The sequence below is a fragment of the Didymosphaeria variabile genome (assembly GCF_027946475.1).
Source record: "Didymosphaeria variabile strain IMI 356815 chromosome Unknown scaffold_5, whole genome shotgun sequence".
Lineage (NCBI taxonomy): Eukaryota > Fungi > Ascomycota > Dothideomycetes > Pleosporales > Didymosphaeriaceae > Didymosphaeria > Didymosphaeria variabile.
Window position 1 is genome coordinate 4,170,785 of NW_026611624.1, and position 23,832 is coordinate 4,194,616.

The 23,832-nt window shown below is 53.0% G+C and overlaps 7 protein-coding genes across 7 annotated transcripts; 5 read left to right on the forward strand and 2 right to left on the reverse strand.

The window, feature by feature from the left end:
* Positions 1-2,240: 2,240 nt before the first annotated feature.
* Positions 2,241-4,545, reverse strand: N0V89_007837 (uncharacterized protein; the record flags this gene model as incomplete). Its single annotated transcript, XM_056216598.1, has 5 exons — positions 2,241-3,398; positions 3,509-3,733; positions 3,785-3,987; positions 4,044-4,093; positions 4,223-4,545. The coding sequence occupies 5 exons, from the start codon at positions 4,543-4,545 to the stop codon at positions 2,241-2,243; spliced, it is 1,959 nt and encodes a 652-aa protein (XP_056070845.1).
* Positions 4,546-7,063: 2,518 nt separating this feature from the next.
* Positions 7,064-9,442, forward strand: N0V89_007838 (uncharacterized protein; the record flags this gene model as incomplete). Its single annotated transcript, XM_056216599.1, has 2 exons — positions 7,064-7,209; positions 7,288-9,442. 2 exons carry the CDS (start codon positions 7,064-7,066, stop codon positions 9,440-9,442), a joined length of 2,301 nt encoding a protein of 766 aa, XP_056070846.1.
* A 602-nt stretch (positions 9,443-10,044) lies between these two features.
* N0V89_007839 (uncharacterized protein) lies at positions 10,045-12,538 on the forward strand (the record flags this gene model as incomplete). Its single annotated transcript, XM_056216600.1, has 4 exons — positions 10,045-10,317; positions 11,596-11,719; positions 11,881-11,992; positions 12,052-12,538. 4 exons carry the CDS (start codon positions 10,045-10,047, stop codon positions 12,536-12,538), a joined length of 996 nt encoding a protein of 331 aa, XP_056070847.1.
* Positions 12,539-13,253: 715 nt separating this feature from the next.
* Positions 13,254-14,084, reverse strand: EMP24 (p24 complex component; the record flags this gene model as incomplete). The annotated part of the gene is made up of 3 exons (XM_056216601.1): positions 13,254-13,459; positions 13,533-13,740; positions 13,887-14,084. 3 exons carry the CDS (start codon positions 14,082-14,084, stop codon positions 13,254-13,256), a joined length of 612 nt encoding a protein of 203 aa, XP_056070848.1.
* A 996-nt stretch (positions 14,085-15,080) lies between these two features.
* On the forward strand, positions 15,081-16,950 carry N0V89_007841 (uncharacterized protein; the record flags this gene model as incomplete). Its single annotated transcript, XM_056216602.1, has 2 exons — positions 15,081-15,191; positions 15,244-16,950. 2 exons carry the CDS (start codon positions 15,081-15,083, stop codon positions 16,948-16,950), a joined length of 1,818 nt encoding a protein of 605 aa, XP_056070849.1.
* Positions 16,951-17,634: 684 nt separating this feature from the next.
* N0V89_007842 (uncharacterized protein) lies at positions 17,635-20,011 on the forward strand (the record flags this gene model as incomplete). Its single annotated transcript, XM_056216603.1, has 6 exons — positions 17,635-17,830; positions 17,879-18,435; positions 18,500-19,159; positions 19,209-19,354; positions 19,597-19,700; positions 19,752-20,011. The coding sequence occupies 6 exons, from the start codon at positions 17,635-17,637 to the stop codon at positions 20,009-20,011; spliced, it is 1,923 nt and encodes a 640-aa protein (XP_056070850.1).
* Positions 20,012-20,719: 708 nt separating this feature from the next.
* N0V89_007843 (uncharacterized protein) lies at positions 20,720-21,749 on the forward strand (the record flags this gene model as incomplete). The annotated part of the gene is made up of 2 exons (XM_056216604.1): positions 20,720-21,326; positions 21,379-21,749. The coding sequence occupies 2 exons, from the start codon at positions 20,720-20,722 to the stop codon at positions 21,747-21,749; spliced, it is 978 nt and encodes a 325-aa protein (XP_056070851.1).
* Positions 21,750-23,832: the final 2,083 nt, after the last annotated feature.

Here is a 23,832-nt window from a genome sequence, read left to right on the forward strand (position 1 = left end):
GACTGTGCAACGGCAGGTCAAGACGATGTTATATACTCATTCACTGAAATACCAGATCGCTCACGCATTCCGATTGACTGACTATCTCGCCCATCGCGGCTGTCGTGATGACTCGTGCGAAGCAGATATCGAGTCGTTGAGCGTCAGGCCTGGGGGAAAACTTCGGTATCTACAACGCCAAGGACGGCTTCTATCAAGTTCTTTTGCTTCGGATTCTTTCCCGCGGCTGATGAAGTTATCCTGCATTGCTTCTCCGATGTCGGTAGTGGTGTAAGTGGTATGATGGAACTGATAACGGAGCGGGGTGGACCGAAAATAGCAGGGCTGGAGAACTGGGGTGTCGTGTCCGTGACCATGTCTTCACGTTGACTCGGATAGGTGAGTGTAAAGGGTGGTGATCAAGTTCCGCCAGCTATTGCCCATCGTGGTTTCCAAGACCTTGGCTGCGGGGCGTCACACGCTAACATGCACTCACCTTCCTGTCACAGCAATTTCGGCAGGTGTTCGGAGCCGAGACGGCAATGCCATTCTCGAAAATGGGGTTGCAACGCTGTTGAACATCATAGGGTTGGAGTTTGGAGATGAAGAGTGTGGTCGCGGAAGGTCCGACCAGGCGCCTAGGGTAATCCTACGATGCCAAGACCTTACCCAGACTACAAATGTTCTGATGGAGATTGGAACTCGGGAAGTTTAGTCTTATCATGAAAGAAGTGGAGAGGGCTCGTCCAGTCTACATAACCGGGTTCACCGCTAATGGCCGGCAATCGATAGGCGCATCTTCCACCCGCATTACGTACCCCGAAGCGCAAAGTTACTCTGAGCAGGATTCGCTTCCTATAAGCTGCCAAGCGCATCCTTAGTCTATCGGGCGCTACACAAAGATTATGTTGGTAAGCTAGATCCTGCTGAGCTTACAAATTTGTCAATGAGTGTCCACGGTCCTATTGCTATGTCTCGAGAAATCCTACTCCACCTCGACCTCCGCGCTATTCCTCCAAACTTTGCATAGCGCAGTATCTGAATAGCCACATTCATAACGGTGGCATTCTTGACCAGATCCATACAAAGTGGGAGCCGCAGTCGAGCGCTTAGACAAGTACCTATGGTAATCGTAATCACAACTTCATTATCAATCACATCACTGTAGTTCATTTCACTCTGGACACCATAATTATTCATCTGTACAGCCAAGAAAAGTCTTCAGCAACTATCGCGTTTGACGCCATACAAATTCTTGCTCCGTTACAATGTCTCAGATACCCATAATACGTTCAACTTGTCGATCTAGCTCATCCCACAAGTTTCTTGCAGGCGAGCCACACCCAGCTATGATGCAGTCCTTCCAGAAAGCTAAGTCGTATTACGAAGGTATTTTCGAGGTCTACGTCGCTCATTCGTTCTAGATGCTGTCCAAACCGGACTTCGAGTATGGCGTATAGCCATCCATCAGGACGGCTCCTTTCTTCGCTAATACTGCTCAACTTGATCGCAGCCCCGCTCCATCAACTAGCGCTTCCTGAAAGACAAACGAAATGTTATTAGCCTCATGCTATGAAAAGCATCTTTTATTGAGAAGGTCGCGATTGCCGGTTCCAAATCCATCCAAAAACAGCTATGTATTTATGCATGCACCGTCTTAAACACTCACGCATCCACGTTCATCAGCTCGTATAAGGTATACCATATTAGACAATACTCTCCAACGCCAGCGCTAGTAATGTATATCTAAAGGATTCAGGACGTATTTGTATTGCGCACGATGACGGAACCAAGCGTACCTGGCAGTTGTAAGTCACGTGCGTTCGGAGCCAGTTATAGGCCCATGTGCGGCGTGCTGAAGCCAATGCTTGGCTGTTCGTCATTGTTACCTTTCAACACCATGCACGGGTTTAATGAAACGTAGAGCTAGGATCAAGCTTGAAAGTCCGATATCCGATGGAATGGATGAGTATGATGTACCTAGCAAGGGTAGGAGGGAGGCCGTGAGTGATCTGTCTCGACAATGCTCAGTTTCCTCATCTGCACGCTGGAGCTTAGAAGGTCGTAATCATCTATTCACATCAAGCTAGAGGGATATATATCAAGGAACGAACAATCATGACAGTTAAAGACCATACAAGGAGATCCTCCGCCATTGCCCTGCAACGTGCCTCTAGGAAAGACGCAATGAAAGAATAGACAACACCGCCCAAAAGTCCAGCAGAAGCGACAGTACCACAAGCAAGCCCCTCACCGCACGGCTAAACCTTCTCAGATCCCACAACTACAACCTCCTCGGGGTCCTCCGACCCGACGCGAGGGTGTCGCACAGCTTCCACAACGCTGTTGAACACCGCATTACCCTTTCTCTCTTCGGTGCGTTTCTCAACAGGGAGGGCACCACCGTCGTACAAGTCCCAGCCGAACCTCTCGAAGCGTTCCCTGACACCCCTATGCACATTGGCGAATCTCAACTCCGCAGTCTTCCCTGCGTACCGCTCCAGATCAGCCTTGAGATCCTGCAGCGCAGTCAAGCCTGTAGTGTCGATGATGGTGACCATACTCATATCCAGCACAACGAGATGCAGTCTCGACGGCTCCATCGTGATACCCGCGCGTTTCCTCAGCGCCTTCGCACGTCGCTCACCAGCAGTACTCCAGTTGCGCTGCGCACGAAGCACCTCGAAGGAGATGTTTGCGCCAGAGGAGTACGTCTGGATGGCGTCGAAGCACTGGTTCGTGATGCTGAACGCGTTGTAGAAGATAAGCGACTGGTGGGGCTTGAAGACCTGGACATCGGTGGGCATGTCGTTAAAGTCGACGTTGGGGTCACGCTCGGGCACAGCTGTGACGCGGTGCACGCGCGAGAAAGCCGTCACGAGAATGTGGTATACGAGCTGGAAGCCGACTGCAGCGCCGATGCCGATTTCGCTGGACTCAAAGAGAGTGAGCCAGAAGGCGAGCATGGAGGCGACGAAGTCAACGAAGGAGGTCTTCCAGAAGTGCCAGAAGATCTTAGGGGGCGAGAGGATACCCCACACGGCTGTGACAATGATGGCGGCGAGGGTGGCTTTGGGGATCCAGAAGAGGGCGGGGCTTAGCTCGAAGATAGAGAGGACGACGACGCCGCCAGCGATAATGGCGTAGGCGGGCGATTTCACGCCGGTCGAGGAGTTGACGGCTGTGCGGGACATGGCGCCACCAACGGCCATGGAGGAGAAGAAGCTATTAAAGAAGTTTGTCACGCCGAGGTATACAAGTTCTTGTGCCGGGTCGATAACATAGCCGTTCTTGCGGGCGAAGGCTTTGGCGATGGCAAGATGTTCGATGACACCGGCAAGGAAGGGTGCGACAGCGCGGGGGAACACTCTGGAGAAAAGTGCACTCGGGGGCATCTTCGGGGCGTTGATACCGTTGGACTATGGTAAAGTTAGAGAAGCTTTCATAGTGTGTGTGAAAGGAACAGCGTATGGAGCGATGCCGTCTCAGGGGTGGGGCTTGCTTGTGTGCGAAAGAGATAAGGACGTACCTTGACCTTGCTCAGCTCCCATACAGGGTCGTCGTTGTCAAGATCGATGTCCTTGTTGACGCCGTAGGAAATGCCAGTGAAGAGAACCAGAACGATTGCAGCGCGACCCAAAGCGATGAACCAGATTGTCTTGTTCTTGCTGCCCCATTTCTGGCCCATCTTCTGCAGAGCGACCAGAAGTACGATACCGCCCAGGCCGACACCGACGGTGGGGCCTTTGAAGTCCTACAAGCCGTTAGATGTGCTGACAGGCGCAGTATTACTGGAGCTACTCACCGGAATCTGAGCAAAGAGATCGTGGATGATCTTGGCTGTACCTGTTCCAACCTTGACACCAAAGAGTGATGGAATCTGGCCGAGCATGATCACAATACCTGCAGCGGAAATGAAGCCGTGCAGAACGGGTATGGAGACGAACTCAAGCAGGAAACCAAGTTTGAGTCCACCAATGATTAAGCAGTAGATGCCCATGCACATGGCTACCATGGAAGCGATAGACTGTGCAGAAAACCCCCTCGCTTGTGTAGTCACGGACGATCTCTGCCGTCAGGAGACCGAGCAGTGAAGTTGGTCCTGTTGACATGTCTGTTGCGCTCGTCAGCACGGTTCGTTACAGTACTTTATGGCTCAGGGGCTGAACGTGAATTTCCACAGTTCGTGTCTGCAGAACACATTCCTGGAACGCTCGCTGTACGGCATAGTCTGGGTGCGTACCTTTTTGATGTGCCCATGAAGAAGTAAAGGAAGTTGGGCAGCCAGCTACTCATCAACCCGTACTCTCCAGAAATTGTCGCAATCTTAGCGTAGGCTAGAGCCTGAGGAATAAGCATCACACCGACAGTGATGCCAGCAAGAAAGTCGTTGGCTAGCCATCGCGGGCTGTAATGCGGGGCCCAGTGCACCACCGGTACCTTATCGACCAGATACTTGCCCGCTACTCGAGGAAGGGCGCGAGCGCCTCTCGCACCATCTCGTCGTGCTCTCAGAATGTTGTGATCTTCTGCGACGAGTCGCTTGGACTTCTGGAAAATACCCATGGTGTTCAGAGATCAGAGTGAAGGCGATACAAGACGAAAGAGGGGTAGTATGAGTACACCTAGGACGAACTTGAGATAAGTATACTAAAGAGCGGGAAGAGTGGAGAAGGCTTACTCGTACACTTGGCTGGGGCAAGCGAAGTCACAAGTTTATATTCCTTCGGTCACGGTATCCACACCAAGGTCTTGTTACTTGATGTTGCATTAGTGGTCGTCGATTGAGTATTGTGGACATCCGAACCTACCATCGAATGAATCAAAGAAGCCACACACCCAACTACCACGCAAAGTTTCACAACGCTATGAGCTCGACAAGGCTCCGCAGTATGGCCTCGCTTCACAAGGTAGGACCACCGAATAAGCGTTAGTATATATGGTGGAGACTTGCCTTGACGAGTGTTGTCGTCAGTGCCCACAGGCCCAACAGTCCCAAGATTAAAGCGGGCGTGAAAGCGGAGCCAGTTTTGGATCCGAAATGCTTCCTGCAAAACGAGGGCGGCTGGGCAATCCTAGACGTGGCCTTGAGCTGAACGCTCTTCGTGGGATATTGAACCTAGCCGTTTTTGACAAGCACCGGGAACGACCACAGCAGGGCCTGTGCGAGTGCAGATCACTGAGCGCGTTAGAAAGCTTGTGAGCAGCCGTGTAACATGGCCGTATTGTCCTTTCACTGTCCCAGGTCTTTACATAATCTAAGCTTGTGAGGCTCCGCACCGACCCCATTTCTTCTGCTGCGCCGCAATTTGGCAATGAACTCAAATGTTTCTAGAGGAACAAGGAACTTGGATGACCCCGCACCAGTACGTGCTGACGGATAGGCGGCCACGGGTAGTGGTCGCTAGCAAGCTTCCCCGCTGCATCCTGGCGGAAGGGTAAGGAAGTGCACATAAGCTCGGGGCTAAGCTTCGACAAGTGATTGGCGCATTTAACCCCATGTCGCCCTCGACGCGCAACGCTGTACGTCTGGAAACATCCGCGCGCGGTGCTGTTTATAGTCTCGTAGCAACCCACTCTGAAGTCATATCTCTTAATACGGGGCGAGAAGCTGTTTCGACCGTGCTGGTGTTCGGGCCGTTGTCGTTGTGGGTCGGATAGAAACATACCCGGGTCGCATCCCAAACACACCAAACTCTAAACAAAGATCATCCGAGAAACATGAGGTCAGTCAAGCCGAGGTGAAGTTCTGAACGTTGTAGAAAGTCTGGGCTGAACCATCGTGAACTGCAGACGCGTCGTGGCGCGGTGGCCCAGCGGTAGGGAAGCGAGATGTGACTATCCGGAGGCTCACCGCGTACAGGAAGGTGATTGCCGTTCCATAATGGTGTTCACACCTGCATCTAAGCGCTCTCCCGATTGGGCTTCCACTTTGATAAGGAAAGGTGTGCAGCCTATCAACAGGTGCAGCGTGCAAGAGTAACTGGCCCAGAACAAGGTTTCCTGGTCATATATCTGTGAACTTCCAACTAAAGTCCGAGGGCAAGATCTACGCAACGGCTATTCTTCATGAGCCGCAGTGCACGATTGACTGCCGCACACAAGCGCATTAGTTGGATCTATTCGTATTGCGAGACACGATCTTTCTGCCCTGCGTCTGGTAGTGCCCTCAATAGAAGGAGCTGGTATTAATGCAAAGGCGCGGCCCGCCGCGTGAGAGGATTACTTTAGCAAAGTCGATCGTAGCTTGTGTTCATCCAGAACGTGGCCTATGTTGACGGTAGCCAAGCTGACCTCAGCAATCGAAACTTCCAGTTCGCTCGCAACACGTGTTGGCGTCATCAAGGTTGACAGGAGTTTGCGCAATCAGCGGTCGCTTAATTCTACTGCTGCAGCGCGCCGTTCCGAGATCTGCTAGAGCCATTCCTCCTCGTTATAGCACTCCCACGGACGGCATCGGCGGCTATGCATGTTCGAATCTGGCAGCTGCTAGGCTCATCTGTTATCTTCGTGCAAGTGACGTTCGGGTGTCTTCTGAAATCGCATAAAGGTCCATAAGCGACTCCGTGGCTCAATTGCTTGGCTCAATTGCTTGGAAGCGGCACGTGATGAGTGTAAGTGAATGCACGTGCACGCGTGACGATTGGGGCCGGAAAAGTCTAATTGAGTCTGGCGCCATTTTCCCGTTCGGTACCTGTAGGCGATGGAGGTCTTGCTTCGAGGATAAGATGTAGCTGAGACGCCTGGAAGTTCTGCTGGATGCTTCACTGACATCCTCCAGACAAAAGACCACGCGAGATGCGGCGCGATTGTGAGGCAGATACATGTGAAGGTAGGAGGGTAAAAGAATGCATTCCGTGCACTAGATGAACGGATGGGAAGCCGCTAACAAAGAAATGGTGTAGGTGAGTGGTGAGGTCAGCGGCCCCAGCCTTGTCGGAGACTCGGAGTGTGAGGGATGCACGATTGCCCGCGTTGCCAAGAAGCGGAGCACTAAATTATTGTTTGAGTACAACGACGCGCGAATCGCACCAAACGGCAGCGCTGCATCGCGAACTGCTGCCTCGTAGGTCCTTCTTTCAGCATGGCCAAGAAAAAGAAGAGTGCGCAGGTCGACTCTCCTTCCGACAACAGCGGTACCAGCACGCCCCAATCGTCCAACGGCAACGCGAAAAAGGCGCCGCCGCCGCCGGAACCGTCGACGTCGGCACTAATAATATGTCGCAATAAGTAGGTCTCGTGGAGGCACGTCGCTGGACTTCTTCAGGTTGTAGTAGGCAAGAATTGGATCTGACCGTGGTACTCCAGGCATTGGCGCTACATCTCTTCCTTTCACGGGCCATGGTTGCAGCTCCCACCAGAGGTGCTTGAGTCGCTCGCGCACAGCAACTACCTCTCTCCGCGCCCCCACCCCATTGATCCCGCCGTCTTCTATGACCTCGTCAAGATCCGCAAGGCCGTCGATGAAGCCACGAACCTCGCCGTTCGCGCCACTAGCGGTCTCACCTCAGCGGCGCTCAGCAACTCGTTGAACGCGGGCAATGGCATGCTTGGAAACGCTGCAGCGCTGGGGATAGGGTATGGTGGGCACGGGGGAAATGCTAAGCTGAGTAGGGAGCGGAAACATCGCATGCGCGAGTTGGCGACGGCGAAATTGAGCCAGGCATACCACTTAGACGAGATCGCAGCCAGTGTGGCGACAATGCAATCAGCCTCGACGCTGGAGGATGTCGCCCAATTTGTGCTGCAGAGGAATGCGAACGATGTCGATGCCAAATACGTGCACTTTTTCCACGAGAAGATTCCGTCACGGATGATGGCCCAATGTACACCGCTGGATACGCTAAATGAAATAATAGCAGAGCGCCCAAGTGATGGATCACCCCTGCGGACGAGAGCGTTGACGCGTATCTTTAAGGAAGATTATGTGAACTCGGCAAGAGACCTCTCGGAAGCGTTGGCTGTGGCGCGATACATCAACGCGCAGCACCGCGCAGGCAAGGACCAATTGGTCCTGGCGAGATCAATACAGGATCAGCACGGACGAGATTGGAGACAGGAGGTCAAGATACCCGACGAGGACCAGCCTAATTCACTAGAAACGCAGTTGTTGTTCCATCGTGCGGGCGTCTACTTCACAATCGCCTGCCAACACGTGCATGGCGCGTTGGATGGACTGAAAGAGGCGGAGGAAGCTAAAGCAGCAAGAGATGTTCAAGTAGCCGCAGAAGAATTGCCGGATGAGGAGACTGTTGAGGAAGTAGAGGGGAATCGCCGTCGCGCTGAGGCACGGAAACAGGTGCGAACGAACGCCAAGCGTGCCCTGCGTGACTACACAGCCTTTCTGTCACATTTCGACTACACACCTGGCATATCGGCTGAGGTTGCAGAGGATTTCTTGAGACGGCTTGAAGGTTCGGCCAATGGTTCATATCCCAAGGGAACGTTCAACAAGCCATTAGATCGTTTGCTTGATTCATCTTCAGCTGCTGCCTCTCCTATTTCCGAAGCTCTTGTTCCTCATCGCGGATCCCGTGGACACGATCGTGCTGCTTGGCCGAAATTGCCAGCCCCCGAAATCTTTAAGATATCCCAGCTTTTCGATTCGGCACCACCAGCGTCGCTCCCTCCTTTCCCTCACGCCGGCGCCAAGGACCCCTCAGAATCAGCGGCGTCGGCTGCAGCAACCGCCTTCGCTGATTCCCACGAGAGTATCACATATCATCCTCTTCTAACCGATGCGCTGCACTCGCTCCTTCTCTGCCATGCTCTTATTCAGACGCCGCCTAAGGAACTTCAGCGACACGCACATAACGCGGCTCGTTTGGCTCGTGTCTGCGACGGCTACCCGATCTTCCTTGCAGCGCGCTCGCCTGCGCGCGCAGACTGGATTGAAGTGCTGCGCCGTGCGAGCAACTGGGTTGGCCTATCTACCTCATGGGAGAAGCTTTGTCGCCCTGCCCCTCTTCCCGGACATGGCAAGAACGGTTCATCCGATGAGAGCAAGAGTGAGCGCCAAGAGACAGAAACGCAGAAGCGCGAACGTCAAAAACATGAAGCCATCCTCGAGGCGCTCGCCGACGAGCGTGTTGTCGATGAAGAGTCATTTCAACGCGCTGTCCGTGCCCGGGAGCGCCGCTTCCGCGAAGACGACGAGGCAGAGCAGCGTGCGAAGAATGGCAGCGGCACCCCCACAGACTCTTCAGCTAATGGGAGCCCTGCTAGTCCCGCACCTGCTCCGAAGCGATGGGCACAAGATGATGGACGAGAGTACCCCATCTCCACCGAGCGTGCAGAAGCAATTTCCCGCTGGGTGCGTGATGCGCCTCCGATCACGGAGGGAACTGGGAAGAAGCGCAAGCCTAGGCCTAAAGGCAAGAAGCCCAACATGCTAAAGCAGGAGAGCACCGGCCTGGAAGGTAGCGTTGATAATATGAGTGTGCAGGACGAAGAGGTGGAGTAAACATCGAGTAAGTGCCCTGGTTGGTATTTGGATACTGCTTGTTGGAACTTAGCCAATATGATGGTGTTGGCACCTCCGCTCGACATCAGCACAATCAAATGTATGATTCGACCAGTGCAAACTTTCTACTCGATATCTTTCTCATTGGCCGGCTTCAAGTACGTGTGCGTGTATTTGAGATACGTGGTATCGAGAAGGTCAGTATCCGGCTTCAATGTAGTTTGTATCGTATGGCCGAGCTCTGCACTCTCGTGGCTGTCCGCTTCACCGCTACAAACGCAGTCGTGAAGTTGCGAAAGTACCACAGATGCGATCCCCGCGCCAGCACATATACGCCTGTGAAGTAGGCAATATGTATCGCTTGCTTGGTGCCAGCCAGCTGACCAAATCATACCGAATCTCCTCATTCACATGGCGTCGAGTTACAGCAAATCGGACTATAGCGTGTGTCACCTCGATTTCGCAAAATCGTCTCCTCCACAAGTATATAACCAACTCCCCGCACTCAACCAAACGCTCACCTTCGCGATCGCCACTTGAGAAATACCATACTAACGTGTTTGCGAACAGGCCGTGCATTGACAAGAGATATTACCGGCACAATGGCGGGGACACCGCACGATTCGGGACAATCAGCACATCCACCTTGGGACAACTCGGCGGTTCCAGGGACAAACAGGCAGCCAGCTGCGGAAGGCTTTCCGGAAGGTGCAGGTATCGACGATGGAGTTGCTGCCAATGACAATAACAGCTCGGGGCCGCAACTTCCCGGCCTGGCACCACTCACACGCCCAAATCCGGTGCCTGGTTCTTTCCGCCAGGCTCCTCCCGGCCCAGATGCAACTGCCCTCATTCCGGTCTTTTCGCCGGCTCCAGTCCAGCTGGGTAGTAGCCAAACTCGTTCGCAACAACAGCCGGGGTACCCAACGTGGATGTATACGTATTTTGACAACCTTCACAGTGCTTCTTCCGATCTGCTAACATTGAGCCATAGTGGCTATACCGACACCAATCCTTTGCCACCGAGCTCTGCGGGAAGGACTGCCTACGAGGGAACTCAGCACCGGCCAATTCATCCTCAAAATGCCCCACAACCGCCCATCGGCATCGAGGCATATCAATCGCGTGGTGTAAGGCGTGACGCCTCCCAACTGGGAAACACCAGTGTTGTGGCTCGGTCTGGCGTTGCTCCTCATGGAGGGATTCCTGGTGTTGCTGGCCATTACCCCAGAGCCGCACCCCAATCGTCTTTTGCAGACACTGGAAACACGCAACAAGATGACGTGACTACGAACCCTAGAGGTACACTGCAGCATAACTCGCACGGCTTTCCAGACTTGAATTCGCGACCACCCACTAGCAATCGACCCCATTGGCCTGAACCGTCGTTCGGCTCCGAGGAGGCACTCCAGGAGGCAGTCGACGCTTTGCTTACGCCTCAACGGTCTAGACAGCGACCCGTCCCAGCCGGTTATCGGCCTGTGAGCTCATCATCGGCAAGTGAAAGGCCATCCTCTGGCGGCACGGCGCGAATCGAGCCTCGATTCACTCCCGGCTTCTTTCCTGGCTTCACTTCTCAGCAGTTCACGTCGCCTGCTTCTACTTCCACAGGAGATATAGCGTGGCCGCTACAGTCTCGTATCAATACTCCGATGCAGGGGGGCTATATAAGTCCGTACGTGACTGATGATCGGCGTAGCAGTAGTACCGGCTACACCCTACAGCCTTCCAGTACGTTTAGTCCATATGCGCCACCCAGCTCGGCAACTCCAACTTCGCTCAATGATGCTACTTCGGCTAGACGTTCGTCGGACCGAACATATCTTCATGCCAACATGAGCCCGCACAATGGAGACGCGGAGGATGTCTTTGTTCGCCCCTCGCGTAGAAGCACTGCTCGCCCACCCAGAACAAACATGCCACCACCATTGGCTCCCAGCAGATCTCGTAGCGCCTCGACGCCATACTCTACAATCAGTCAGACTTCGCCAATTTCCGAATCACCCTACGCGCACCCAGGGAATGCGCTGCGATCAATTCCTTCACCATTCAGTAGCTCGAGCCAAGACTCCCCAGATGTGAATCCCTACGGGGGATTCCGCCCAGAACTGCATGCTTGGGCTACGGATCCGGGGTCTAATCGTTCTCCACAGGGGCATACCATCGGCACCTCATCTTTCCAGAGCGACGAGGAGCGACGTTACCCAAGTTTTACCTCGCAGGGACAGGCTAGCGGACGTCTGCAGGAGCATTTGAGGCCTGTCTCTGCAGATCATGGTATGTCTACCTTCTTTACTAGCTTTGTCTACCAGGAAGATCCCGAGCTAGGTCCTGTGGCTGAAAGCTTGTTTTCGAGCACTGTGCAATACCCTTCTAACTCACAACTCACTTCACACTCGCTTCTGAGTACAATGAAGAGCCTTCACTGACTTTTCTAGACCGAAGCTCTGTTGGGCTCACTGATCAGCGAATCGTTGCCGACTACGGGGACTACCAGGCACCAGTAACCCTCTACGAGATCGTGCCTATGACTACCGGGTGTTATTACGCGTGAGCATCCCATTCAATTGACCTCCCTTGCGGTGAGTTGGCCCACTAACAGTCCACAGACAAGCCTGGCTTGATAACAACACTTCCGACCATCCCCCTTCGCCAACGCTGCTCTCACAATATGGCTCGGTACAAAACATTGAGTACCGCTTCTACCACAGCACGCAAGGCTTCATCCACTCTGGTAACGCCCTCTCCCTCCTCGTCCTGCACAACGCAACCGACCCTTGGGCGCATACCACCCTCCAGAGGGAAAGCACCACGACCATTGGGACGTACGGCTACCACTGCTTCGAGGACGACTGGATTCACTGGGTTACCTTCACCCCGAGTGTGGAGACGTGGTTAAAGACGATGGAGAAGGAGGGGTACATCAAGAAGGTTAGGGAGTGGAGCAAGGATATGCAGCCCAGGGAGAAGAGATTCCATAAAGCATATTGGATGGCTGCTAATCGGAGGGAGTTGGGTGGATTGCTGAGAAGGGCGCCTGTCACTGGCGCCACGGACCCGAATGCCGTGGACTATGATTTGTTTCCTGGCGTGTAAGTCACTCAGCTTGGGTTTTGCAACAATGGCTAACGGCAGTAGGAGGAAAGTCAATCTGGACACTGACTGCGGACCTGTGAGCGCAGAAGACGCACGGGATGCCTCGGATGTGGTGATGGGAATTGCACAGGGTATTGGGGCAATGAATCTGGATCACATCGTGGTTGGGGATCCGGAGGCGCCGCTTTACGATCAGCTCTTGCGGCATGATAGGACCGTGCGGGTCCGCCCAGAGGATGCGCAGTGATGAGGTGGACGCGTTTGGAATGGTTTGGCTTGACTTTGGACTTTTGGGGCAGGGAAAGATGGGTTTGAACATTGCTCATTCGCTCACGGGCAGCTGTAGCAGGGTTTTGGGAACAGTCTGAAGAGCAAGCCTTGCCCAGCATAGTATCGATCAAAACAGCAAGGGGCTCTCCCTTTGCGAGCTGCTCCAAAATCGCAGTGCAGGAGCAGCACATCAACGAAAAAGATTCGCAATGGCAATGCAATCGTTGATATCTTAACGCAAGCGCTCTACGAATCAATCGTACACTCGGTCCCAGCCAAACTCCATTCCATTTTGCAGCATTGCCGTACCAGCAAACAGCGCAGTACATACGCCAAACGCAACCCACAAAACGCCAAGCTAGAAATGCCTCGAGCTAAACCGTCGATCGCACCAGTCCCACCACCTTGTCGCAAACTTCTCGAAGCCGCCCATGGGCCTCGGGTTCTACACGAGGCGCTTGACCTCGAAGAAGCGCTTGATCCACCAGACCTGGAAGATGCCCTCTCCGACGAGGAGCGTGAGCTGGAAGATGCTCCACCATTTTACGCGCGAGTTTGTGGATTCGGCGGTGTTGCGGTGGGTGCGCTCGCGGACGACGATGTAGCCTTGCTCGTCTTTTACTTGGGCGACTAGTTCGGAGAGGGAGCGGACTGGCATTGTTAGCGTGTAGCCTCAAACCTGCATCCATCCTCCCTTGTTTAGAGGAGTCGGGGTGAAACGTACTTTCTTTCTCGAGCGGATCCTGTGGCGCCTCGTGCTCGGGCACGTAGACTATTCCGTGGACGTTGAAGCTGACCTCCTTTGTGTTCGCGCCCCAGTGCTCGTTGTTGAAGCAGTAGGTGTATTTTCCGTCTTCGGTTGCGGTGAAGGAGTGGTCGCCGGAGGAGACGCCGCGTTCGTGGACCTGGTAGGCGCGGGAGGGGGTTTCGATCTGGGGGTGTGTTAGTGGTGTGTACTCCTTCTCGTCCAGGTCCGGCTTCGCTAGAAGACGCAATGCGCGAGTTCTCGAATGCAGCCTATGTTGGACATGCGTCCGCGCTTGATCTCCAAGTTGAATGGGTTTGCAGGCATCCGTACCCAGAAATCGATATCCAGATTCCCGCTCCCGCCAAACTCCCGATCGCCCACTTGAAACGTCACAGTCATCTTATCGTCCTTGTGCAATTGTTCGTGGAAGCATTCGCGCATGTAGGCTTTCATTTGGATGTTGTGCGCCGAGGCGAGAGCGAGCAGGCTCGAGGCCGCGGCGAGGACGCTGAAGGACGGAAATATCATGGCGGGCTGCTAATTTGGCGGTGTTGCGGTGTGGAATGAAGCTTCGCGGACGGTTGGCGCGAATGTTTGGGGTTGCATTGGAGATGCCACGGTTCAGGGTTCCTGGGCGGAGGAATGGTCGGGCCGAGGCGTGGGGATGGGGCGGGTGGGGCTCGAGGACTTCATCACTTACATTCAACCATGGTTTTCCATGTCTTGATGGCAAGAGACTCTCATTTGCTAAAAGGATAATCCTGTAATATCCCAAGGAAATGTTTACCCTTTTAACCCTTTGCCAGAGCTGCACTTTATCTTCAAACGATGCAGGACGCAACAACACAGCACAAACAACAGACATTTTCAAGTATTGACTCAAAGCAGTACACATAAAACGAGTGAAATCTCAACTGTGATGTCTAGCTTGATGATTTTCATTACTAGACCTCGTTTTCAGTATGCACCAAATTTCCCAAATCACATCCTTCATGTTGTCCGTTTAATGTTCGGTTTCGTTGCTTCAATCGTCTAGATCGCTTCCTATTTATCATGTATCCTCTTTCAACTGTCATTCGCGTGTAAAGATGCCGGCAGGCTCCTTGTTCAAGTCTAGGGGTCGCGCGTTCCTTGCCAGGTTTGAGTGCGCGGCAAGAGCATAGGTCGAGAATGATGGAAACGATTCTGCCGTTGATGTTCCCTTCATCTCACTATGGCCTTGACGCTTCACTCATTTCTCTCTCTGTCGTTCACCTTCTTATTTCCGAGACCCTCAATGGCTGGTGATGACGCGCAACACTGGCCGGCTGCGTTGCCAAGCCAGCGACATCACTCACTCAACCCTAATTCCCATAACACGTCTGCCGAATTCTCCGTTTGTCTGCTTTACTTCCGAAATCTCCCTGGTGTGCGCTTTCGGAGCATCAATTCCACTACCTCCCCTCCCTTCTTCGAGCTTCTTCGTTCACCCAACTACATATCACAATCCGAATGCCACGGCACTTCATCCCCACCTTAGCCGACATGGCCGACAACCAGCCTCCGCGTATCAGGACCTCGTATCTCCTTGGGCTCAGCAACAAGCCCTTCAAGGACCCGCCGAAGCCGCTTCCGCTGAACAGCTACCGGGGCATGGTGTGTGAACGCGCGCTCACTCAGGCTCTATATACACTAATGCGTTGCGCAGCTGACAACACCCGGCGCGGCTCTTGAATGGGCAGCTAGCGATGGCCGAAGGGGCAGGTTGACCGGTAAAGGCAAACCGCGCCTGTTGAATGCGCTGGACGCCGCTGCGGCGGTGAAGAGCCAAGCAAAGACAGCCAATTGGTCTGGGAAAGGCCAGAACGAGGCAAAGAACGAGGCGAGCGGTCAAGCAAACGTCTCCGGTGAGATCGAGTACAAGAAGGGCGTCACCAACGAATACGGTTTCACCGACGAGCAGGATAGAACGATCATGCGCATGAAGAACGAAAACCCAGGTACTCAATGGGACCGTATCGCAGAGGCGACCGGGAAGAACAAGGACGAATGTAAAGAACGCTTCCAACAGATCAAGCCCGACGGCTGGAAGCCCGCCAATATCCAAGGCAAGGGGGGCAAGAAGGGTGGCGGGCAAGGTAACAACCAAGGCAGTGGTCAGAAGCAGAATGGTAAAGGCCAGAATCAGAACCAGAACAGGCAGGAAGAACAGAAGAAGGACGACAAAAAAGAAGAGGCCGCCGGTGGAGACGGTTGGGATAACCCATACGCTGCCCTGTTCGATAGCGCAGACGATAATAAATCCGGTGCTTCCAACAAGGGCTCTAAGAAAGATGATGGAGTAACTGGCGATGCAGGCGGATGGGACACTTTTGACCTGGATGCTGCGACTGGGACCGGTAACAATGCCCTATTAACGACGGGGTGGGATAATGACAATAGTGGAGGACCAGAGTGGAACAAGTCTGGAAATGACAACAATGCAGGCGGAATGGACACATGGGCCGGAGATACCTGGACTGCTGAGCCTAGCAAAGAAGACGACAACAATAAGAACAGCGAAGGGAAGAACGACAAGGACGAGAAGGAAAAGGAAAAGGAGAAGGAGAAGGAGAAAGAAAAGGAGAAGGAGAAAGAGAAGAAGAAGGAGATGGAGAAGGAAAAGAAGAAGGAAAGCGAACCCAATATTGCTCCCGATCCTTGGGGATCTGCCGGTGTCGATATCGGAGGCGGTGCTGCGACAGCAGACTGGGGTGGCGTTAATTGGGATGCCGGAGACAAAGACAAGAAAAGTGAGAGCAAGCTGAGCAAGTCAAGCTCCTCCAAGACAGGAAGCAACAGTGGATGGGGAGTCACTGTCGCTGGTGGTGGTGGTGATCCAACTTGGGCTAATAACAAAGCCGACACTGGGGGTGGTTTCGCAGGTTGGGGTGGCGACTCAGGCAATACCGGCGGCGTAAACGAGTCGGGTGGTGGAGGATGGCCTGGTGCTGCATCACCGGAGAAGACAAAGGCCTCGAATGACAAGTCCAAGAAGAAAGACAAGGGCCCAGATGCCGACTCCTGGGCCAACACATGGGCTACATCTAGCTCTCCTCGAAAGCCTACCTCAACAGCGTCTTCCGGTGATCACGAGAAGCACCGCTCGTCACGGCGGCACTCGGATACAAAGAGAGACAAGCATAGGTCGCATCGACACCACAGCAGTAGCCACCCAGCAGAGTACAAGGTCGCGCCTGACGGCACCTTCTCACAAGATGAGTTGAAAATTGTTGCGAGGATCTTGCAGCAGGATTGCTCAATGGTGTGGGAGCGGGTGTCGTGGAGGTTCAAGGATAAGACGGGGAGGAACTTGCCGCCCGACGTGTTCGAGAAGAAGATTACGGGAAGGCTTGAGAAAGAGAGAAGGTATTGAAGAAGGTGGGAAGCATCTGGGTAACGAATGTGTGAGGATCAGTCAAGGCGTGCCGTAGCATCTGCATCAGCTGATAGCTTGTGAGTTTGCATCAAATACATCTTGAGTTAATTGATGTCAATTACATCCTCAGTTTACGCAACGGTAGTCTTGGCCCTAGCCATGGCGTTCAGTATGCTAGCGCATTACAGTTCTTCCGAGATTCTTTCCGAAGCCACAGTCATCCACCAAATGAGGTTTAGCTTCCTTGATGCGGAGGACCTCCCATCACTTTTCATTCGCCATCTCAACGACCAGCAGAGATTTCCGAGATACTGACCGCGAATCTAGCCGCGATTTATTCCGCTGAGCCGCACTAGCGATCTTTCCCCATGGGCAGCGTCTGGGGTTTGTAAACCTTCACCCACATCTCCAGGATACCCGCCGCATACTCCACGATCGATGGCAAGCCCTGCAGCAGACTATCGAAATACGGCTCAGGGTTGAGGTAAGATGGCTTGCAAGAGGAGGACTACAGGGTCTCACGCTCGGACGCCTGCGGGGTAGACCTCAGGGAAAGCGAGCCCTCATACCGCTCGTCAGGACAACATAAATGGTGGTTTCCTCGCGGCATTTCAACTTTCAGATTCACGGAAAGCCTCAGGAACTCCCTTGTACTTTGATTTACTAGCCTTTCCAGACGAAATGGGCGGACCAGCAGGCATCGTTTCGGAGGGCGGGGGCGCTGCGTACAAGACCTTGAGGAACAATGTCGCTTCCAGTTGGATTAGGGACCCTGGCCTTCGACGACTGAATTTTGGCATTGGCCTGATGTTCTGCTCTGCGGCAGCCAATGGCTTCGACGGAAGCTTGATGAACGGGCTTCTAGCAATCCCGCGATGTCAGTACATCATCCGTTAGTAGCTGTAGTCCTACTAACACTCAACAGTCAAAGAAGACTTGGGCCCCATATCAACAAGTATACTCGGTCTCATAATTGCCGGTATCAGCCTCGGTGGTCTCCCATCTTTTATTCCAGCATCCTATGTCTCGGATATGATTGGGCGACGGTACACTGTGGCCATTGGATCCTCCATCATGCTTGCAGCTTCCATTATTCAAGCGGCGACAAACGGACCATGGGCGATCTTAGGTACTCGAATCATGCTCGGCATAGGCCTTGGGTTCTCTCAGACCGCAGCACCACCCTTGACTACAGAAATCGCACATCCGAAGCATCGCGGCCAGATTACCGCGCTCTTCCAAGCCACCTGGTATTGGGGAGCTATTCTGTCGGCGTGCATCACGCTTGGTACGCTATTTGTACCAAACAGCTGGAGCTGGAGAGCGCCTTGCCTTCTGCAGGGGTTCTTCCCTGGGCTGCAGCTGTTTGGTCTACTAGTCACGCCGGAGTCGCCGAGATGGCTCGTTTCGAAGGGAAGAACTGACGAAGCTTTGAACATGCTCGCAAAGTACCACGCGAACGGCGACATCAACGATGAATTGGTAAGTCTCCCCACAGTTGCACTTCTAAACGCCGCCATACGCATCGTTTTCTCACGTTATCCAGGTCCGCTTCGAATTCTCCGAAATCCATGAAGCCATCTTCCGCGAACGCGAAGCCTCCAAGACGACCGGCTTCCTCTCATTCTTCGAGACCCGTGGAAATCGCCACCGCCTCCTCATCTGCGTCCTCGTCGGCTTCATGATCCAATGGGCCGGCAACGGCATTGTCTCGTACTATCTCGCGCCTATCCTCGAATCCGTCGGTGTCACATCCGCCATCTCACAAGCAACCATCAACGTTGGTCTTCAGGTCTGGAACGCGCTTCTCGCCGCGGCCGGTGCGGTTGCTGCTGAGCGGTACGGGAGGCGGCCGCTTTGGATGATTTCCGCGTGCGGTATGCTGGTGTCGTTTATCATCGTGACTGCGTTGTCTGCGGTGTTCGCGGAGAAGCATATAGATGCGGCAGGGTCGGCTGTCGTTGCTTTCCTGTTCATCTTCTTCGGTTTTTACGATATCGCGTTCACACCGCTTTCGGTTGCTTACCCCGTGGAAATCCTGCCTTTCCGCCTGCGTTCGAAAGGTTTGTCTATCAACTTGACTGTTGTGTTTGGAGCGGGGTTCTTCAATCAGTACGTTAACCCTGTCGCTCTTGGTGCGATCCACTGGAGGTTCTACTTCGTGTACATTGGGACGTTGTTTGCAATGATCTTTATTATCTACTTTGTAAGTCTCGACCTTCCGGCTGATTGTTGTTATGCTAACGCTTGAGTAGCTGTTTCCAGAGACGAAGGGCCGCACGCTAGAAGAAATCGCTATCGTGTTTGATGGGGAGGCAGCCGAGCCGGAAGTTCACCGCCGCGTATCTGTTGCTAAGGAGTTGAAGGTCCATGCAAGTGACGACACAGAAAAGCACACCGAGTATACTGGGCGATCTCAGAGCGCTTGACAAACTTGCGGACGGCTCGGAATAGTTCTTGGAGCCTTAGTGAATAGTGAAAGGTTGCTATAGTTGAGTTAGCAAAGAAATAAGTTCCCCGCGCTTTGAAAGACTCTGAGTTTGTGCGCGACCAGCTCCGGCCCGTGCCCCTCCATTCGAAGCCTTCAAAGCATCGCGACGACGCGCGCGGTTTCTCTCACTCTATATATATTCCTCGCTCCAGTTCAACACAACCCACTCCCCTTCAATTCAACTGTCTTGAGAGGTCGGACACCACCTCTCCCACGACCAACGAGAAGACGCGCCTGACCATGCCGCTCATTTCCGGTAAGTTTCCTACATGGTCCTGAAACGGACACACGCTGACGTCGGGAGTAGAGGAGAAGCACGAGCTCCAGGAGTTGAATTCGCACACTCAGGACTTGCACTCGCAAATTGGGGAGCTACAGGAGGAAATCGTGGAGCTCGACGCGGCGAACGAAGCGAAGGATCGCAAGATCGAGGAACTGCAGGCGGAGTGTGACAAGCATAAAGCCGACGCACAGAAACGGCTTCAAGAGGCACAGCTGTACAAAGACTGGATTGAGAAGAAGATGACGGAGCTGGAGAAGGCCATTTCGGAGATAGAGTTGGAGTAGCTGGGTGAGGGAGGTGCGGAGTGTTTGACTGCGGTCTAATGTTTTCATGAGGCGATGCTTCTCGATTTTAATTGTTCTGATACACTGGTTATGACGATTGCTAGCTTGAGTAGCAATGCATGTAACGAATTTGGTCGCCAGCTTGACTTCACAAGTATAGTGTTGTGGCAAAGATTTGGATGCTGCTTTGCTCATCCTAGGGTGGGTAACACAGGGTATTCAAAACTTTGATGAGAACTTTTAGAGATTCCGCTCTACATACAATTTGCCAACGTATCTGTTCGTGAAGCAGCGCCATCATGACTTCGCAAGGATAGTAATGACTCAACCGTTCGAGTACTACACTACTTATCCTGGGGTAATACAAGGTATCAGAATCTTTCAGGAGTATGGTCAAGGCTCCAACGTCCGTTTGCCTTGCGAGAATTTTCGCTCGTGAAGCACTTGGTGGGGCAGTGCGGAAGTGTAGGTGAATCAACAGGAACTTTCTTTGCACGCACTCGACCTGTCATCATACAAACGCGCGACTTCCGATTCTAGCCAGATCGCGCCGTTCAGCCCGCGGGTCGAAGACGTCGCCGTTTGCCCCCGCCTCCCTCGGACACACAGCGCGACCTCCAATTACCCAAGCCCCGCGGTCCTTCCTTCAACCTACTCGTCACCTCACCGACCGCCTCTATCTCGCTCGACTAGAACGCGCTTCTCATCATGTCGGCCCATTTCAATAGGTATACGCTCAAGGGCATAAACAAGTGGGCGAGGCGCGAGTGCCCCCAAGCCTTCGAGGCCCTCACCTTAGAGATGAGCAACCGCAAGACTGCGACTTACTGGCATGCGCAGGCAGGTTCCCAATCTGGAAGTCAAGGTGGCAAATTGCTCGATATTGGTCGCGAGCCCAACAACCTCTTCGCCGGTATCAACAGCGAGCAGCAAGTACATTTCTTATGTGAAGAAGACCTTAACAGCGGTCCCGGACTCAAACCACTACCCCTCTCAGAAGTGGGTCACAGGCTTCACCCTCATTATCTTGACGGCGTCTTCCGTATCCTCCTCACAGCCGACAGAAAGCGATGTGAAGGTCGCGTGGAGCTCTTGGGTTCCGTTTTGATGTATTGCTTCGTGAAAGATGGAGTCATCCCACGCTTCGTGATCAGCACCATCTCAAAGCCAGAATTCTTCAAGGAGGCTTGCTTCGCGGTCCGGAATTGGGAGGGACTACCCTACGACGGCGACGATGACAACGATGATGACGAGACGCATATGAAGGAGATCAAGAGCGAGGAAGGAGTACCTGGAAGGGAGCAAATGGTTGAGGGTATGTTTACTGATAGGAATTGAAGTATGAAAACTAGCTGACAAGAAAGCAGAGGAAACGCGAGAGCTCCAAGAGGTACGCGCGGAGAAGAGGTTTCGTGCGCAGGAGAAGAAGAGGTGTCGTGCGCAGGAGAAGAAGCTTCGTGCGGAGAAGAAGAAGAAGCTTCGCGCGGAGAAGAGGAGCTGGAACAAGGATAAGGCGGCTTTGGAGCGGGCGCTCGCCGATGAGCGCAAAGCCAATAGCGAAAAGGATGAGAAGCTTGAGAACAAGCGGAAGAAGATGGAGGAGATGAGCGAAGAGATGAAGGAATTGCACGCGGAGTTCGCCGACTACAAGACTCGTGCGGAGAAGCGCATCCGTGAAGCGGATGAGTACAAAGACAAGGTCAATAAGAAGGCGACGGAACTCTTCCAGCTCAACTAGTTGAATGGGGAAGGAGGAGAATTGCGACGCTCTCTGGTCAAGATTTAGCTCAATCAGTCTTGCGCATCACAGTGGATGAGGTGTAGATTTGGAGTACTCCACGCAGCCATTGCCACAAGGTTTGAGTCATCCTTAGACTCTTCGTGAATTGTCCAACGGCATGTGAGTATGGTTTGTTCAAAAAGGCGTTTTTGCATGTTAGAAGTTATACTGGCTACACAAGATAATACACACGGAAATCGTGCTTCCGAAAATTTAGAATTGAATGTGTCGAATGTGTTTACTAAGTTTCAGTGCCATAGTTTATATGAGTCGCACGTCCCCCGCAGTCAAAATGAGAAAACATGAAGACGGGTCGTAGGCGCGCCATTGAAGATGTAGTGGCACGGTATCTACTCCTGTGTGCATTTCGGCCGCGCAAACGGTTGAATTTTCGCTATTGTAGTCGCCTTTCGGCAATTTGCGTCAACCACCCAATCCTTTACTGCTCTTTCCGACAACGTGGCAGCCTGAATAGAATGCGCGTGATACAAACTCTTGGAAACACCATACTTCTTAGCTCCGTGATTACTTTGGTGGCTGTGTAGTCGATTGCTAGCAAAGTTCCCCACTATGATCCACGAGACTCGTGATGTGAGGTCGAAAAATTGAACCATCATGACGATAGCCGTAAGAAGGGCGATAATGAGCTGAAGTGCAAGTCCTTGAGCGCAACCTTTGGAAGCAAATCTGGCAACCAATTGTTATTGCTGAGGTCGAACCTTAGAGCCAATTTCACTAGATTCATGAGGACTCAGCGGTGAAAGGTTGGAGGTCCCTTATCGGTGCTTTATTTGATCCTGTCTCATGTGGTTTATATATTACTTGTTTCATAGAAGTCCCATCAAACAGATCACGATTTACGAAGCAGTGGCTGAATAGTAACTGTGTATACTGAAACGTGGTCGTTCTTAAGGTGTATATCCCTAGCGCGCTTTAGCGGCCAAACTCATATGGTGCTCAATCTGTGATAGTCGGGGGTTCGAGCCTTGGAGCACGATATTTTTGTCTTTTTGTATTATTTTATGCTTTCTCCCTGAGGTACTTTCACTCGACTGTCATATGGATTCGCAATATACGCCCGCATTCATTCAAGCTCCTGCTTAGCGTTATTTTTATTCTCACATTCAGATGGGGTTTCCTTATTAGCTCTGCATTCCCTCTACCTAGGTATACCAGAATGAACAGGACGTGTTCTGCATGTCAACGCAACAGCTCGTCTGACCACAAGGCCCATATCCAAATCTCGAAATGAATCGACCGGTCGAGTCAAGGACTGCGCAGTTATAAAGCCATTTCGGATGGTCTCGTGATTGGTGGCGTCGACGTGCTTGAACAGGGAAAGGGCCGTCCGAAGAGGGGCCGCCCGTATCCCCACCTTTTACTCCCCAACCACCAAACGTCATCTCCACTTTGCACAACACCTGTTCGCATTGCATAGACCCTGACCGGTCCCCTCTTCCCCACGATCCATTCTTCCGAACGTCCCACCGGTAGGGCCAATATCCTTCACAATCTAACCCACCACGTACCTGATTTTCGGAACGATTTGCAATGAAGGACTAGCGAGATTGGTGCATCGCGTAAAGGCGCGCTATCGCAGAGCCTCATTGCGCCCAGCCGGATGAACATGGCGCCGCGAAAAGGGACGCGGAGAGCCTGTGATCCTTGTTCTGTGCGAAAGGTTCGATGCGATGGCAACCAGCCTTGTGCGCGATGTCAGACTGCAAACTGGGACTGTACCTATCTGAAGTCGCATGGCAAATCAGGACCAAAAGGTCCTCGCCGTACCACTGAGGCTGCGATCAGGAGGTTCCAAGAGCGAAGCCGAAGCGACTTGTCACTGTCACATAAGGCGAACAGCGACAGTGACACAAGCTTAGACGATGGAAGTCCGACCACGATCGAATTTCCCCTCAGCGACCAACTGCCTCCTACCAGTGAGCCGCCCTTAGGATGGCCAGATGCTGCCTATCCTCCATTGCAGGGACATAGAGGACCACAAAAGATTTCTACGAGTACCATATCACAATACCTAGACACT